Genomic DNA, 19,517 nt, shown 5'->3' with positions numbered 1-19,517 from the left:
GCGGTCCAGTTCTGGTCACCAGTACTAAGAAAAGATGTCCTTGAGTTGGAAAAAGTCCAGCGGAGGGCAACCAAACTAATTAGGGGTATGGAGGACCAGAGCTACGAGACAAGGCTACTAAATTTAAACATGTTCACATTGGAGGTGAGGAGATTAAGGGGGGGATATGATTTCCATGTACAAGATGTTCAATGGTGGTAGCAACATTAGCGATAAACTGTTTAAAATTAACTCCATTACAAAAACTAGAGGCCACCACCTAAAATTGGTGGAAAAAAAATAACAGCACAAGGGGCGAGGGGGGTTCTTCACAGTAAGATCAGTTAGGGTCTGGAACTCACTGCCACAGGCGGTGATTTCAGCAAATAATGTGGAATTGTTCAAGAAACTTTTGGACGATTTCTTAAGGGACCGTAATATACAGGGGTACAGGTACTCCCAGAATGAGATCCTAATAGGTAGGACTTGATGGACTAATGTCTTTATTCAACCTCAAATACTATGTAACTATGTAACTATGCTCATGGGATGTCCATTGACTGTTTTATATACAGTGCACCAGGTAAGAGAAGAATAATAGCAAGCTGATTTACTCACCAATTGAAAGATGTCTGGATGTCCCCATGAACATGTATATTATTACAGGGAAGAAGGAAGAGTACAGACCAAATCCAACGGGAACTGCCGACAGCAATGCAAAAGACAAACCTGAAATACAAATAAAAAATTGCTCTATATGAGATTATAACTGGATCAGGATCTGTGATGTTTACACAATATTTTTCAGTGTTGACCAGCTGAGAGAGAGAGAGTCATCCACTGATGTGTCATTTCAGTCAGGGTCCATAGTCAGTTTAATCTCTGCAATGGAATTCCCAGCTCCACACACTCTCTGTTGCCTATCTGAGAGGCTCTACTGGATTTTTTTTTATTCACAAAGCATGGATTAGGAGTGAGGCAGCATGGTAATGAAGGGCAGAGAGGGAAATTCCAGTGAGCAGATCTTACAGCTGGATACCTCAAAAGATACAGGCGGAAGAGTGATCCAGTGGATCTTCTACAGTATATCAGATTTTAAAACCTCCCATATTCATTAGATACAATGTAAGGAAAACTATTATGGTTTGGGGTCAGTTTTACTTTTTTTTTTTCTTATAAATTTAGCTGTACGTTGCAGGTATTCATCCATAATAGGACGGTCAGATTGTTGGATGTTGCAGTCCTGCCTTCCTCTCTTAAGCCTTACCGGAACAAGAGACTAGATCCCTTATTCATCAACAAGTTTGACACTTGCATGGAAACCTGGAAGTATGGCAGATACATCTTTAAAGATAAAGTTGAGGGTCAAATCATAAGTATCACCACCATTGATGCTAAGGGAAAACCGGTCACTTTGCCTGAGCCTCAGTATTACAAGTAGGAGAGGAGGCTTCCTCTGTTTGTTGTGCCTTTGATTCCATTTTTTCTGCTATGGATGGGACTGCTCCTGTTTAAGTTGGTAACCGTTTTTTAGTTGGGTTACAAGAAGAGGCCTTCAGCCACCCATGTGTGTGTGCTGGATGATATTCAGAAAAGTGGAACGTTTTTAGTGTGTTCCTGAAGAAGTTTTTTTTCTCATCTCTCTCATCCACTATAGTGTGTGTTTAGAGATAACATTGAAGAAGACTGTTAGGTGGAGAGCACTAGGCCTCATACCTAAGTGTGTAAAGCAGCTAGATAGGATGTTGTTATGACTCTCTTCTAGGATGAATCTTCATGGGCAAGTCGTGCACCAAGACTTTGTCTACAATCAAGATTTGTTGCAAAAATGTTCCAGTCGGGTGGCGAAGATGACACGGAGGCCGGGTTCCAAAGAGGTCAGGCCGTGTAAGGTAAGAGGACTTTGCTGGCAAAGCCCAGCATAGATTCTGCACAGCCCACCAAAGAGTCTCAGGTGGGCTGTGCAATACCCTTTGGTGGGCTCTGCAGGATCCGTAGGGGGCTCTGCAGTCAGCAAAGCCCACCACAGATCCTGCACAATCCCTCTGAGATCCTGCAGACTGCAGGGTCTCAGGGGCTCTGCAGGATCTGTGGGGGGCTTTGCCAGGTCTATGGGGGGCTTTGCCAGGTCTCAGGGGAGCTTTGCAGGATCCATAGGGGCTCTGCAGCCTGCAAAGCCCACCACAGATCCTGCACAATCCCTCTGAGATCCTGCAGACTGCAGGGTCTCAGGGGCTCTGCAGGATCTGTGGGGGGCTTTGCCAGGTCTCAGGGGGGCTTTGCAGTATTCATAGGGGGCTCTGAAGCCTGCAAAGCCCACCACAGATCCTGCACAACCCCCCTGAGATGCTGCAGGATCTGTGGGGGGCTTTGTCGGGTCTCAAGGGGCATTACAGGATCTTTGGGGGGCTTTGCCGGGTCTCAGGGGGGATTTGCAAGATTCATAGGGGGCTCTGCAGCCTGCAAAGCCCACCACAGATCCTGCAGAGCCCCCCTGAGATCCTGCAGGTTCTCTGCAGTAGTGTGGGTGGGGGGGGCGCCTGAGTTTTGTCTTGCCTAGGGCAGCCCCAAACCTAAATACACCACTGAGTGTATGTGTATATTAAGCCCCATTGACACCTACAGTATATTTCAGGTGTGATTAGAGATTCCTGCGTCACAAACTTGCGTTTTCCTGCAGCAGGAATCCCTAATCTGCCGTTTACAATCGGCAACTTGTTCAGCTTTAAAAAAAAAAAGTTCATTCAATTCAAACACTGTGCAGTGTGCTCTCTACCACTCTGTAGTACGCGGCACTAAACATGATTGGATTGGTTTCTAATAGGTAATGTACTTTCACAATTGCTACCTGCCTTTTCATAGGGCCCACTCAATAATCTTCTCCAACCCCCAGCCCCGTTGTCAAAATGGTGCCAAACTGTAAAGAAAAGAAATATACTTACCATTCCCCTGGGCAATAGTGACATCACACTTCTAACAAGATGGTGCAAGGTCCACTTTAAGAATGGAATTTTGAATTTTTTTTTACACAACACCACGTTTGATAGCATCTAGAATTAGCCCCTATAAACCTTTTGGTTAATGTATTACAGTCCTTTTCTTGGGCTAGTACACAAAACTGCATGAGATACTGAAAGAGGGCCTTAAAAAAAAAACAATTAATTTAAATACATATATCAAACCAGCTGTAACAAAATTCCAGGGTCAAAGGTCAGCTTACTTCGGCAATCTTTATGTCTTTCTTCTAAGCAAACCTTTAAAAGTAAATTTCCATTTTAGAAAAGAATACACTACACAAACTGCAAAGTTCACTGCAGATTCTTATCTGATTCCGTTCTGGAGATATTGATGTAAGCCTTGCTAGTATTTTTCCCAACTCAGCTGACTGCCAACTGGTAGAGTCCGCCAACATTTTAGCCATCCAATCAGGCTTAATGTTGTAATAACATGAGAAACTGTACCATCATGTCTTTATGCGTGCAAGTGCCTGGCTTATGTCACCAAAAATGAATATTTGACTCGAGCTCTGTGTAGACTTTTGGAGTGGTACTGGCTGTATGTTGACTTTTAAAATAGGTTAGACAGAGAAATGTGTGATATGAGTTACTGGTTAAAGAACAGGCCAATATCAAATGTGTTTCTGCCCTCCAGTGTACAATCTGCCTATGGAGATGCAAGGTGGAAGACCAAAGCTAGAACTGGTTGGTCACATTCACCTGGCTTCTTTGGTTCCCATCAATATCGGGAACATTTATATTCACACAGATTACTCAGTTACCTTAAAGTGACACTAAACTCAGGAGCTAAATCTTAAAAATGCTTTCACGTACCTTAACTAATATCACAAATGGAGCTTATTAGTATATCACTCAGCTGTATATCCTCAAATCAACTTTGGATTCATGGTGGCACTGTCCTTCCTTCTGGAGGGTGGCTATTTTTGTTCCCCATGGTCCCTGTGTGTGCTGTAAAGTAGCCACAGCTCCAAACTCACCTTGATGATGGACTACAATCTCATGTCTAGTTTACTAATTTGTGGTGTGTTGAAGTTATAGTCTATCACAGGTAGGAGCTTGGTGTGGTGGCTACTTTACAACTAGTGATGGGCTGAATACACCCAAGTTTGGTTCGAGTTCGAACTTTAGAACATGAAAAAAGTTTGAACTCGAACGTCAAGCTCAATAAAAGTCTATGGGACCAGAACTCAGAAAATCAAATGTCCCCTTTTTGAAGGCTTATATGCAAGTTATTGGCCATAAAAAAAAGTGTATGGGGATTCGGGTACTGCCCTGGGGGACATGAATCAATGAAAAAAACACTCTTAAAAAATACAGTTTTTAAAGGAGCAGTAATTCAAACATCACTTAAACAATAAAAATGAAAAATTCCTTTAAATATTGTGCTTGGGGGGTCCCCTTTAACTGCCTGTGAAGTAGTGGATAGAACCTGCTGCAGCAAAAATTACATGTATTTAAAAAAATGACATCTATAAAGAAAGAAATTACATCTATAAAGAAAAAAATGACATTTATAAAGAAAAGAAAGTGTGCGGTTCCCCCTCCCAAACAATACCAGACCCTTCAGGTCTGGTAGGAAAGTTAGGAGGGACCCCTTTTAAATAAAAGGGGGAAAAAAGCATGGGGTTGCTCCTAAAAGTCATACCAGACCCTTAAGGTCTGGTAGGAATTATAAGAAGGACCCCATAAAAAATATTCAAAGTCATACAAGGCCCTTAAGGTCTGGTAAGAATTTTGAGGGAGAACCCCACCCCCAAAAATGGGGGGAAAATAATGTGGGGTCCTCCTAAAATTCCTAACCAGACCCTTGAACCGAGAACGAGAAATATAAATAATTTTTAAAAACTGACGCACGCTCGCAACTAACTCCCGCCGCAGGATGGCATTCTGACAGATGCCGTCAAAATATAAACAATTGGGCGGAGCTAGCAGTGACAGCTAGCTAGCTCTGCCCATATGTTTACATTTGTACGGCACCTGAAAGGACTTACAGTAGCTGTGTGAGCCATGATTGGGCAAAGTCATCATTACTTTTCCCAATCATGGCTCTCAGCGTGCACTGTGCTGTGATTGGGCAATGTTTTGCACCTGACCTGTGGTCAGGTGCATTGCTTTACCCAATCAGGGCTTCACAAGGCACTGTGCAGTGCCTTGTGGGGCGCTCGGTGGGCGAACACACACAGGGACCATGGGAAACAAAAGTAGCCCCCCTCCAGAAGAATGGACAGTGTCAGCACCAATTCAGAGATGATTTGAGGATCTACGGCCAAGTGATACACAAATAAGATACATTTATTTTAATAAGGTACCTGAATGTGTTTTTAAGATTTAACTCTTGAGTTGAGTGTCACTTTAATCCCTTCACAAAGGATTGTGCAACAAAGATGCTGATTGTCCAAGAACTTGATAGGAAGTTGGTTCAGTTGAATGTGACTAGCCACAGTATATTATAACGTGGATAAATGAGAACCTTCACTGATCTAGGACACCAAAGGTGAATATGTCCTTGGCTATATCTGAGATATGAGCAGATCACCAACTTTTACGTCCTTCACTTCACAGTAACCTTCAAGAGCCAAAGTCACCACAGTTGCATGAGCTATTAAAAGACTTTATCACGGAGGAAAGCTAAAATGCATAGCCTCCGCCTAACTGATTATTATCTGCCTCAACTAACTGCTCTATGAAAGTCAGCTTTTACAAAATGGTGTTAAAATAGCTCCATAAAGCTGAGAGCATATAATGACGAGTTAGCCAGTTTCCAGATCAACAAGCTCTTTGAAAACATAACAAAGTTCTTATGTATGTCCAGCCTCCCAGATCCTGACTGAAAGGGGTGGCTTGAGTTTAAAGCCGAACTGTAGCCAAACATTTTTCTTCTAGCTTTCGGGGGGGGGCAAAGTCTCTGACCTCTGGGACTATACCTTGTCTCTAGAAGGCTGGATACTAGGCAAAATTATAGGCACAGCTATGGTTATACTGAAAAAGTTCAGCTAAACTTAGTGTCCTTAGCAGTTTGGATATCTCTTTAATGTTTTCATTAAAGTGACACTAAACTCAGGAGTTAATCTAAAAATACATTCAAGCACCCTAACTATTAACAGAAATGTAGCTTATATGTGTATCACTCGGCTGTAGATCCTCAAATAATCTTTGAATTGGTGCTGACACTGTCCTCCCTTCTGGAGGGTGGCTACTTTTGTTCCCCATGGTCCCTGTGTGTGTTGTAAAGCAGCCACCACTCCAAGCTCACTCCTGTGATGGACTACAATCTCAATACAATGTAGGAATCTGAACGTGAGACTGTAGTCCACCACGGGAGCGAGCTTGGTGTCGTGACTACTTTACAACACACACATGGACCATGGGGAACAAAAGTAGCCTCCCTCCAGAAGAAAGCACAGTGTCAGCACCAGCTCAGAGATGAGTTCAGGATCTACAGCCAAGTGATATACAAATAAGATTCATTTTTGTTCATGTTTAGTAATGTCAATATACAATCACATACTTATGGATAATTCTCGGCCTTGTTTTTCTTTTCATCTCTATTGTTCTCACAGTGGCCATTTTTACTAAGGGAAGAATAATCAATTTCCCTTTACTTCCTGGAACTCTGGGACATGTGACCATGCACATCATCCCAGGGGAGGAAAATGCCTTTCCCTGAGATCTCATGAGATTACAAATGAGATTTGCCAGCAATTTACTGCTGATGTAATTCCCAGGATGCAACACTTGGGCACATTACATCACTTTTGCCAAAGAAAACCAGGAAGTAGAAAACAATATGTTTGTTTAACTATGAATGTAAGATGATTTCATATCAGGCTGCAGAGCTGCATAATAATGTGATTTATAGTGAAAGGGGGTAAAGGTCCACTTTAATAAACAGAAACAGGAACAATACCGCACTCCTTACCGGAATTCCCACTTGATGAAGATGGGTGCTCGAAATGACTGCGGATGGCACCGCCACACATGAACAATAGAAAAATGTCACCAGCACACCATATGTTGAAAAAGCAAAATATTTTATTGCCAATAGCTGTATCTCATTGGCAAGCGCTTTCAGGGCCTCGCAGGATCCCCTTCATCAGGCTTAGAGATAACAGTGAAGTGAAAGACATACAACAATACATACCTAGACATACCAATCAACTGAGTGCTGTGAAACCACTCCCATCCACCTAAGGCGTCGCTATGACATCACACCTGCCGTTAAGTATTTGAAAAGGACATGTGCAAAATGATGTAAATACCAGCCATGTCTATTGAACCATCAGTGACTCCCAACAGCACATATAAGTGTGACTCACCCAGTAGCAAAATACATAGTTTGGGTTAGAGATCGTAAGACCAAGTGCAGAGCGGTATCAAGTGTCAGGGCCGCGAGTGCACCGGGAACGAAGCGGTGCTGGTTGCCTCGGCAACATGACGCTATACAGCGGCTCTAAACATCCAGAGCCGTGGCCGCTTGACCCACCCACTGGCGCATGCGCCATGTGGGTACAGGGACGTCTCGTCCGCTCGCTGATCTGACAGCTGTCCCACTGCACAGTATGGATCAGTAGCCCAAGGGCTCACAATGCGAATTATACCTTGAGCGTTGGGGTGATAGTAAGCCACTCATACAGTCAGTTTGATCATAAGGTATGATAACCTTGAATACTATATTTCTTCCCACTATGGGGATAAAAAACGATTCACCACATATCACGGAATAACATATGTTACAGCGGTGACATCTGAAACGTCCTGACCTGCTGGAGAAGGAAAATGGTCTCTTGGCATACTTGGGTCTAGGGTCCGCTTGGATCAACAAAGTTGGGAGCATGAAATTGTATAAAATGTCTTGGTATGCTGATGCCTTAAGAGTTCCCTTCACTGGAACTAAGGGGTCAACCCCAACCCCTGAAAAACAACCCCACACCATAATCCCCCCTCCACCAAACTTTACACTTGGCACAATGCAGTCCATCAAATTGCCAAACAGAGAAGTGTGATACATCACTCCAGAGAACACATCTCCACTTCTCTAGAGTACAGGGGCAGCGTGCTTTACACCACTGCATCCGACGCTTTGCATTGCACTTGGTGATATAAGGTCTGGATGCAGCCGCTCGGACATGGAAACCCATTCCATGAAGCTCTCTACGCACTGTTGGTGTGCCAATCTGAAGGCCACACAAAGTTTGGAGGTCTGTAGCTATTGACTCTACAGACAGTTGGTGACTTCTGCGCATTGTGCGCTTCAGCATGCGCTGACCCCACTCTGTCATTTTACATGGCCTACCCACTTAGCGGCTGAGTTGCTGTTGTTCCCAGTTGTTTCCACTTTGTTATAATACCACTAACAGTTGATCGTGGAATATTTAGTAGCAAGCAAATTTCATGGATGGACTTAATGCACAGGTGGCAACCCTTAACGGTACCACACTTGATTTCACTGAGCTCCCGAGAGCGACCCATTCTTTCACAAATGTTTGTAGAAGCGTCTGCATGCCTAGGTGCTTGATTTTATACACTTGTGGCCATGGAGGTGATTAGAACACCTGACTCCAATGTCCCAAAATGTTTGGCAATATAGTATATATTGTGAGGGTATTAGCTCGGTAGTAGCTTGGCAGCGGGTGTGTGTGACCCCCTGGATGAGAACTCCACACAGAAAAACATCCACAGCAGGCAAAGACTTTTGGTGAAAATTAAACATGCAGTTTATTTACTTTCATACTGGCTCAAAACAACAGCAAAACAAAAGAAACATCAAAATAAATTCTTGCGACTTACTACACACAGTTTTCCTGGACTATCTGCTAGAAGTAACCTTGTGCTGCCCCAAGCACCTAAATCCCTAATTAGCAAAACTTTGGCGACACAATTGGTCAGGGGCATCAGCACAGTTCTTGACTATACCACCCATTATCCAGAAGCAATCCCTCTCAGAAACATGTCCTCTAGGGTTATAGAGGTGAGAATGAGGTGTCCCTGCTCCTTCAGCCACCTGGAATATCCCTGTAACATTTCCCAGGAAGCTGCAAAATCAGGAGTACCCAATAGTCTATGGGCAGACCCGGCCGAGCTCAATCCATGATTGAGCCTGGGTCTCACGCCACCATCTTCTTCTCGGATGTCCAGGTAGGGAAATGTAAAGAGTTAGGTGGTATATTAGTATAAAGGATATATTTTTAATGGTGCATAGGGTAGTTTCAGGTTAGGATCCTCTTTCAATCACCACTCCGAGGCCAATTAAATGTTCCAAAGCTGCAGAAAACAATAGCAGATGGGTTTCTGCTGTGTAATTCCTTTCTCCTTTTTCTCATAGCTTTTATCGATAGCTTATACTGTAATGTTTAACTGGTTAGATCTGCCACTTCTGTATTGCGTTCATACAGTACAAGTGGGTTTTTCCCTTCAATCCCTCCAACCCTTCTCTGACAGGCACTCAGAAGGCTAGACATACCATATTATCTCTTAAAAATGTTGTTGACTTAGAAACAGCTGATTTATCACCATAAACTTGCAAGTTTATAGACTAATTTTACACCATTTTGTGAAAACTAAACTTTATAGAGAATATTTATTTCTGAGAAAAAGTATTTTAATAGCTCATGTTGCTTTTGTGACCGCTAAAAGTTATTATTGGGTGAAGGGCATAAAAGATGGCTGAAATGTATGATATGTCAGATATAGCAGATAGATTTTTAGTGGAGGCAGCAACACTGCAGATAACCTGTTATTTCTTCTTTCAAGAATACACATAGCTCGTGTATTTAAATAAAATTTGCTAATTCCAGTGTTAAGCTTTAATATCTCGCTTTTTAGCCAAGGGGCTGCTTGGTTTCATTGTGCCTTGGTTAGGACCAGTGGTGGTCAAATTGAAAATTATAGAGGGTCATACGTGCAGTCCCCAACACACAATATCCATACTATTAAAGCCAGTGACTAACAAACTCGGTGGAATATTGGTTCCTGAGATTAAAGGCCTGGAAGAACAGAAAGAGGCCATAGAGTGTCTGGGACTAGATACATTTCTTGGCCAGTATCAGAATGGTGGCAATGGCTTCTGACTTGATCTTGTATAGGAGAAATGGAAGAAGCATCAGCTGGTGAAGCACATAGATCAGAGAACACAATGTCAGTGGAATAACCAGAACATTGGATGCATCTGTCAGGGGGTCTCTTGTTTTGGAGTCTGAGAACCATTGGATTTGGAGGGGGCACCATAAGATCCATGTCCAGTTTTTCCCACCATCAATAGATCTGAAGGAACATCTTCTGATGAAGAGACCATTATCCCTGGGTCATTGCCTTTAGACTGAATTTTCCGCTCTTGTTATTTGAACCATTGAGAAAACTGGGACCTAACAGTATGCCCAAAAAAGATGTTTTATAATCCCTCTATAGCACTTCAGGTAGACAAACACCAAGAAGTATGTGATTCTCAGTTCTGCCAAAGCTTTGGTAAAAACCATAAGAACTTTGGTAAAAACTCTGGCAACACAGAATAGTAAGGCCACAAACGTGTTGGTCCCCCAATGTAAAACACAGAAATCATTAAAGCACGTGGACCATCGAGACATAGAGACATGCATATGGTACGTCCTCTGAGGCCATATATTATCCATGTTCCAGAGAAACCACAGCCAATTTCGATCCAGAACTTTTGGAGACAAACAAAGGCATTGAAGGCCTTGAGGAGAACCAACCTGCCTTACTTTGGCACGCTGAACATGTTTTAAAGTGACCCTAAACTCAGGAGTTAAATCTTAGAATCTTAAAGTGAATCAACTGGAGTCCTCACCTATCCTTATCCATTCCAACACTACTACAATCACCACTACATAGTTTAAGAGTTAATAAAAGCTTATTGAATAACTTGCATAGCAAATCAAGCACCCCTCTTCCCCAGTTGGGAGTGTTAGCTATTTTGAATTTAATGAGAGTCATTGCCTCTATTTTCTTCAAGATCAGTGTGTTTAAACTGTTTATAACGTTAGCTATAAAAGCAACTAAATGTCACACTTGACATTCTGTGTGCGCAGTTCTCAACAGAACTCTGAAAGACACAAGCAGTCCATCAGTAAGAAGGGACGTCATGGTTGGACAGAAATTCCAGTGACATACAGGTGAAACTCGAATAATTAGAATATCGTGCAAAAGTAATTGCAGTAAGTGCTGCAAAAGGGGCCCAAACCAAGTACTGAGTACATATGTATGCTTGTACTTTTCAGAGGTCCGATATTGTTCTATGTACAATCCTTGTTTTATTGATTGCATGTAATAATCTACTTTTTTGAGGTTCTGGATTTGGGGTTCTTGGGGTTTTCATGAGCTGTAAGCCATAATCATCACAATTATGACAAATCACGGCTTGAATTATCTTGCTTTGCATGTAATGAGTCTATCTCATATATTAGTTTCACCTTTTAAGTTGCATTAGTGAAATAAATGAACTTTGCATGATATTCTAATTATTCGAGTTTCACCTGTAGTAATGCGAAAGTTACAAGCCCAACTTCAGGCAAAACATTTTTACTGGTTGGGAAAGCATAGGTTCTTTGTATTGCAGTCTTTTTTTCTATTGGAAGACTTACCCTCAAGGTGAGGAAGGGACATTGAATTGTATCAAAACCCACATAAAAACAATGTAAAAATGTTATGTATAGCCAAAATATGCTTTAACATTTTGAATATACCCCTCTGATTTTGTACCCCTCTGAAGTTAACCCCTCTGATTTTGTTTTGTTTTTTTGGCTGTCAGTGTGACATTGTGGATATTTCTCTTCACTTTCTGTCCTGGAGATGCAAAAACATGAGAGGAAATCTCTACAAAGTGAGGGAAATTTCCATCTAAGACAGTTGTCACCTAACAGGTGTCTCCATTAGAAGATTGTTCTTGTGACAAATATAACATTTTGGATTTGCCATTGCTTTCTTTCCCAGTGACAAGGGTTTTTATTAATAGAACGCCTGGTCTGAAGGTAATACACTGTATAAATACTTCAGTAGGGGAAGGGAGTCAACACTGGATACAGAGATGTTGATAATAAAGAGATGGTCAGGACCATAAAAGGAGCAGCTGTGGTCAGGTGGTCCACCTATAGAGAGTGAGAGATGGGTAACATGCAGTCCAAGGGAAGAGGCACACATGGAATGGTGAGGAGCCCATGGCCTGCTGGTGCACTGTCTCAGAGAAAGAGGAAGCATGTGCAGTTGGGAATGCTGAGAAGAGAATATGGGCCCAAAAGTTTAGGCATATCTGGGGAGGTGTGGTGAGAGGAGCTTGCAGAGACTTTTTTTTAGATTAAAACGATTTTAGATGAAATGGCACGGGCCACTCATTCCAAAATCTATTCCTGCAATAGTAAAAGAAAAACTATCAGCTCTGGAGGCACTGGCAGTCAAACTAAGGATGCAAAGGCAACAGCAGCAGTCTGTGTAACTGAACTACCAAAATAGCAGCCAGTCTCTGTGGAGTGTTGGGACAAAAAACAGATTGTAGAGGGTCAAGTAGGGAGTAGGAGTTCAGGTAGTCTGTGAGTCGGGTGTATACCAGTCTTTCAAGGAGTTTCGAGGCAAAGGGAAGAAGAGAGATGGGACAATAGGTAGATAAAGCTTCGGGGTCGAAAGACTCTGTTTTTTTTAGTATGGGTGTGATGAGGGCGTGTTTGAAGGAAGAGGGAAAGATGCCGGAGGTAAGAGAAACATTGAATGATAAATTGGAATACTGATAGTGAGCTAACTCTTCTAATCCAACATCAGTATCTGGCCACACAAATGCTCTTTTGGCTGAATCAGCACAAATTCCCACAGACAAGCCCCACTATCTTGTGAATAATGGAGGCTGTAATAGTCTCAAGACAGTTAACGCCATATTAATGGCCATGGTTTTGGAACCAGACATCTGGCAAGCTAATATGGGTGTGACGGTCAGGTGTCCTTTAACATTTGGCTATAGAGCGTATTTTAGCTGCTAATGTCAATTACAGATACCACAGACTACCTTATCCAGGTTAGCTATAAAATTGTGAGGAGTCATTCTGCTACCCACTTATGTCTTTATGATCACTGATTCCACTGGACAACTCTAGAGATACTTCTCCTTAAAGTGTAAATCAAGTCCCTTTTTTGGATAAAGTAGGGAAGGGTGGTACCACTGTAAGGCTTTAATTGCTGTCTGTATTTCCATCAAGAAGCTTTACATGTATTTTCTATCCACAGGAACAGAATAGGACACAACAATCCCCCCCAAATGAAGGGAAATGCCATATCTGACAGTTGTTACACTAACCGATGTACCTATTGGAAGACAGATTTTCTACTAATTTTGGATACTCACTTTTTTCTCCCAGTGACAATGGAGACAAAGGTTAAGTTAGATCTCCCCAACAAGGACCCAGAGACAGTAATAACCTGACAGTGGTATTACCCTTCCTAACTCTATCCAAAATGAGAGTTCTTTTTTTTTGCCGCCACTAGAAAGTTCTTCTGATTTCTATATAATCACCATTATGCAACTATCATACGTTGACACACACAAGAAACCTTTTACCTGCAACAGTAGGATGGAAAGCTTTAACTCTCATGCTTGGACGCTTGTGGAGCTTAAATGGGTTGTATAATGGGCTGTATAATCTAGATAAGACAATTGCGAGACATTTTATTATGATAACACAAATAATAAAATATGAAACGTTTCTGACCTCCAGGAAGCTTGGATTGAGCTGATTGTGTTGATTGTTTATTGCCTTATTGAAACATGTTGGTCAGGTGTTAAAACTAGTTTTGAAACTAGATATCACTGGTCATCAAGTGTCTGGAACTCAACAAGAACATTGCCAAGCAGAGGCGGCTCTTCCATTAGGCCATTTTAGGCAGTCACCTAGGGCCTCGCAGTAATGGGGGCCTTGCGGCCTCTAGAGCCTGCTCTCCTTTACCGCCAGGCAGCAGGGGGGCCCAGGGACATATGGGGGCTATATTACAAGAAAACAGCAGGTCCCAGTCCCAAGTGCCTACTCCGGCATCAATTTCTGATGAAGTCCCCGGGCCCCCTGCTGATCTGACAGCAGGAGAGAGGGGACTATTTTACCTCTTTACAGCAATACATTATATAATAATGGAGAATTCTATTATTAGGGCATTGGAGGCCCTGACACTTGCTGGCAGTTATTGCTTGGGGTTTGGATTGGAGGCCCTGACACTTGCCGGCAGTTATTTCTTGGGGTTTGGATTGGAGGCCCTGATACTTGCTGATAGTTATTGCTTGGGGTTTGGATTTGAGGCCCTGACGCTTGCTGGCAGTTATTGCTTGGGGTTTGGATTGGAGGCCCTGACGCTTGCTGGCAGTTAGGGTTGCCACCTGTCCAGGATTCACCCGGACAGTCCAGGTTTTGAATGCCCTGTCCAGGTTTCATTGCAGCAGAAACCCGGACACAAGATATCAGGCAGACAGGGGCAACCAAAATTAAGATAGGGGCTACTGGCCCCCCACTGAAATTAGTCTCAACTGTGATATTTACATATGAATGGCTAGGGGTGGCTCTCGCTAGAGGTTTGGGTTTCGCTTGAAGAAAAGGTGGCAACTCTACTGGCAGTTATTACTTGGGGTTTTCATTGGAGGCCCTGAAACTTGCTGGTGGTTATTGCTTGGGGTTTGCATTGGAGGCCCTGACACTTGCTGGTGGTTGTTGCTGGGGGTTGGCATTGCCGACCTTGACACTTTCTGGTGGTTATTGGTGACGTCTATTGGCTTAAAATATGCAATGTATACAGTTCAATTGTAATTATTGTTTACATTTTTTTTTCATTATGGGTGTAAGTGGGGGCCTCACATTTGAGTTTCGCCTAAGGCCTCATAAAGTCTAGATCCGCCCCTGTTGCCATGTCAACGCAACCTAAATAATTTATGACTAGCCTGAATTATTACAGAGCACAGTGGTCCTAGGTCTCTAGAGGTCCAACACGCCTGCACAGTGATACAATGAACAAAGTTGCTCAGGAAGCATGAGTGCTGTCCCACATGTAGAGGAAAATGTTGGACCACTGGAGATCTGGACCACTGCCCACTGTGTTAAGCAGTGGTCCGAATCTCCAGCGTGCTGCCAGAATAGGACATTTTAACCCAGTTGCAGCACAATAGTACATAAACAATTTTTAAAATTCCAAATATATTACTGTTATGCAACATGATTGCATTACAGTAATATAAAAGAAAGTTTTAATTGGGCTTAAAGGGAGCAAATTGGGAAATCCAGCGGCAATAGCATCTCTACACCAAAAAAACAAAAAACAACTTTCAAGCACAAGCACTTGCCCCAATCTGTACCACCTACTTTATCACAAACCTTGAGACATGTCCTTTTCTTGTAACAAACTTGCCCACCTGAACCCTGGACTGTCCCTAGAATTCTGCTACTTCAGGAAGCAACATCATCTTGTATGGATGTTCCTAGGAAGTTCTGCCAAACAGAACTCAATGAGAGGAGTAAAGGCAAATCTGCCACAAACAAGGGGGGTGGAGGGCACGCAACTGCTCTCATTCTAGATAGAGCAGCAATCAGGAATCACTGGCTTGATACTTATTGTAGTCTGAAGACTTCTGGTCTAATAAGATTCAAGTAGATGCATATGTATTCTCATATCCCACCAGCATGTGAAGCTCATGACTCCATTTAACATGCTTCAACGCTCTCCTTATCTGCTTTGTTGATTAAAGCCCTTTTTGCATAGCTTGGTAGCTGAAAATTAAACATACAAGTATACTGTATGAGTCAGAGCAGTAACTCACCATTTTCTCCTTTTCCCTTTTGATATATGAACTTTCAATCAGAGACAGGGTGTCTGAAAGCAGACAACTTCAGCTGTTCTCCTATGTGGAAAACCCATAGTGCTATGGAAATCCTATGTTATGCTGCATCACAATGTAATGCTAAATCTGAAAAGCAGTGTTTACCCAATGTAGACAGGTAAGTACAAAATGAACAACAGTTTTGGTGCATCCCTGCCTTTTCTCTAGTTCAAAGGTAATATATGTAATGTATGTCCTGACTCTTTCAGTGGCCATGCACCACTTGTTCTATACAATTCTCCAAAAATGTATTAACCGCATGCTTTGTCTCTTTGCACAGACCTTATCTCAGTCTGTGGTTGTGCTAATGCTATCTTAGCCCAGAATGTTAATAAAGTTTATAAATATTCAGGCGTACTTAAGCAACAATGTGAAGCAAGTCTTTATAGACCAATAGTTGTGATTGCTGCATAACTTACCTTGCAAGGTAGATACCAGTCCAACGCTGACCCCAGCGATGATATCGCTGATGATCCATTCCCTCCATCGATATTTGGGCAGCCAGTCCAGTATTGGGAAGATGGATTTGATGATCAGGAAGACTCTTCTAGCTGAACAGCTGCCAGGAATACATTTAAGCAAAGTAGTCAATTGGTTCACAGAACACCAACCAAACATTGACAGCTTATCAAAGCAAATCTATTAAACAACTCCAATCCCAGTGCGCACTACTTCTTAAAGAGCAGAAGAAGGAATGGGTGACAAATACTGCTCATTCCTCTTATGGAAGGCAAAGAAAAGTGCACAGATCCATGTAAGAGATTGGAAGGTACACTTTTTATTTTTTTTAAAAAGACAACCCCTATCACAACCATCATTTATTTATATATTTATTATTAAAAGGACAGTAGTGTAGACATGTGCACCGGCAAAAAAATTGTTTTGTTTAGTTTTGATTCCGAATTTGCGTTATTTAGTTTTTCGGGATTCGGGTCCAAAATTCAATTCGTTTCAGGATTCGGATCAAATTAGTTAGCGGTAGTCTGGACGAAGTTTAGTTTTTTAGGCAAAATTTAGAATTTTTGTTTTTCAGTCTGCAGAAGAGGGGGAAAAAAAAGCGTGAGGTCCCCCCCCCAATTCATACCAGACCCTTTAGGAATGTTAGGAGGGACACCCCTCAAGTTGAAACAAAAAAATGTGTGTGGGGTTTCCCAAAATCCATACCAGGCCCTTGAGGTGTGGTAGGAATTTTAAGGGGGAACCCCAGCCCCAAAATATGGGGAGAAAAACGGGCGGTCCCCCCTAACATTCCTACCAGACCCCTGATTCAAGCACTGGCCCGGGAGGGAAGGAAAGGGGGGTGACATGATCGAGCGCCCTCCCCCCCTCCTTGCGCCTTTCCAGGCCACGTGACCTCGGCATTGGGAGGGTGCCCCCATGCCGATGGGGACAAGGGCCTCTTCCCCACAACCCTGACCCGGTGGTTGTGGGGGTCTGCGGGCAAGGGGGCTTATTTGCACCAGGGTATCCCTTTAATCAAGGGGGCACCCAGATGCCGCCCCCCCTTGTGAATGAGTAAGGGGTACGTGTACCCCTACCCATTCACTAAAGGGTTAAATAAAATAGTTATTAAAAAGTCCAGACTTTGATAAAATCCTTTAATTGAAAAAAAACAGAGACAATTTTTGACTATTCCTTTAATTAAAAAAAAAATGCTCCATCAATGTAATCCAACGTCAGTCATGATGCACGACGCCCGCCAACCCGCCGAAATAAAAAAAAGTCCCACCACGCGAAGACCGCCCGAACCCGACGTAAACGGGTGCATCGAGTTAGGTTGAACTTGATGGACTTGTGTCTTTTTTCAACCTGACTAACTATGTAACTCGCCGCAAAATTACATTCCTGCTCGAATGTAAACAGATGGGCGGAGCGAGCTGTCAAATACTACATAGCATTCGGGAACTCCGAATGCTATTCGTGAGTTTCCGAATGCCATTTGGGTCTGTGAGCCGAGGCGTCATAGGAAAAGCATTATCACACCTCGGCTCACAGACCCGAATGGCATTCCGAAACTCACGGAGTTCCCGAATGCTATGTAGTATTTGACAGCTGAGAATGTTTACATTCGAGAAGGAATGTAAATTTGCGGTGAGTTTTCGTCGGGTTCGGACGGTCATCGTGCGGCGTAGGGCTGCAACAACTAATCGACATAATCGATTATAATCGATTATTGAAAAAGTTGTCAACTTTTTCAATAATCGATTAATCGGCTTCCGATCAGTTGGCCCTGTTCACGGCTCCACACACGCTGTGCACCTCCTCCCCAACTCACGCTCATTGCTGCCAGACCCGCCCGCCCGCATCCACGCTCTACACGCCGCACCTCCTTCCCGCCTCACACTCACCACCCGCCCACATCCACGATCGGCACAGTGACGCGGGGCGATGTAAGAGGAGGAGGGGTGGGGGGATGACAGCCGCCGATACAGGCCCGATCTCAGAAGTAAGTTGCTGGAAGACTGCTCAGGTAAGCCTGCACTTTCCCACACATGGTACTCTATAATGTATTGCTGGGATTTGTTGTACTCCTCTATAGTTGGTGATATTCTGCACTGCGCTGTATAGAGGACTACAAATCCCAGCAATAATACATTATACAGCACCACACGGAATTCCACCAGCTATAGAGGAGCACAACAAATCCCAGCAATAATACATTATACAGTGGTGCAATGCCGAATATCACTAGCTATAGAGGACTACAATACTCAGCAACAGCACATTATACAGCACAATGCAGAATACCGCCAGCTATAATGTACTATTGCTGGGATTTGTTGTGCTCCTCTATAGCTGGTGATATTCTGCATTGATTGCTGTATAATTTTAAACTTTCCATTTCACTATATTGCACACCACACTTTTTTTTAACTTCCACCGCTCCAAAGCTGGCTCCTGTGATGGACTACAATCTCAATACAAACTAGAAGTCCATCACTGGAGCCATTTTTTAAAATGTATTTTATTGTTTATCCGATTAACCGATTAATCGAACTCAATAATCGGCTAACTAATCGATTTTGAAAATAATCGTTAGCTGCAGCTCTAGTGCGGCGGGAATTTTTTTATTGCGGCGTGTCGGCAGGTTTCGTGCATCGTGATTAACTCTGGATTACATCGATGGAGCCATTTTTTTAATTATTTTTTTAAATTAAAGGAATAGTCAAAAATTGTCTCTTTTTTTTCAATTAAAGGATTTTATCAAAAGTCTGGACTTTTTAATAACTATTTGATTTAACCCTTTAGTGAATGGGTAGGGGTACAAGTATCCCTTACTCATTCACAAGGGGGGCGGCATCTGGGTGCCCCCTTAATTAAAGGGGTACCCCGATCCAAATAAGCCCCCTTGCCCGCAGACCCCCACAACCCTCGAGTCAGGGTTGTGGGGAAGACGCCCTTGTCCCCATCAGCATGGGGACAACCTCCCAATGCCGAGGTCACGTGGCCTGGAAAGGCGCAAGGAGGGGGGGAGGGCGCTCGATCATGTCACCCCCCTTTCCTTCCCTCCCGGGCCAGTGCTTGAATCAGGGGTCTGGTAGGAATGTTAGGGGGGACCGCCCGTTTTTTCTACCCATATTTTGGGGCTGGGGTTCCCCCTTAAAATTCCTACCACACCTCAAGGGCCTGGTAAGGCGCAGGGATGGGGGGCGCTTGATCACCCCCCCCCCCCC

At 43.2% G+C, this 19,517-nt stretch overlaps 1 protein-coding gene across 1 annotated transcript in view; it reads right to left on the bottom strand.

The window, feature by feature from the left end:
- Positions 1-19,517, bottom strand: part of LOC108797972 (pendrin-like) — a 63,368-nt gene that overhangs the window by 33,219 nt on the left and 10,632 nt on the right. The window contains exons 2-3 of the mRNA XM_018569661.1: positions 16,263-16,402; positions 598-708 (exon numbers count right to left, since the gene is read on the bottom strand). Of these exons, the coding sequence (XP_018425163.1) occupies positions 598-708; positions 16,263-16,402 (251 nt within the window). The remainder of the gene's footprint in view (positions 1-597; positions 709-16,262; positions 16,403-19,517) is intronic.

This window comes from Nanorana parkeri, unplaced genomic scaffold, assembly GCF_000935625.1.
Source record: "Nanorana parkeri isolate BGI_ZX_2015 unplaced genomic scaffold, ASM93562v1 scaffold1376, whole genome shotgun sequence".
NCBI classification, from domain to species: Eukaryota; Metazoa; Chordata; class Amphibia; order Anura; family Dicroglossidae; genus Nanorana; species Nanorana parkeri.
This window is presented reverse-complemented; position numbering and strand designations above follow the sequence as displayed.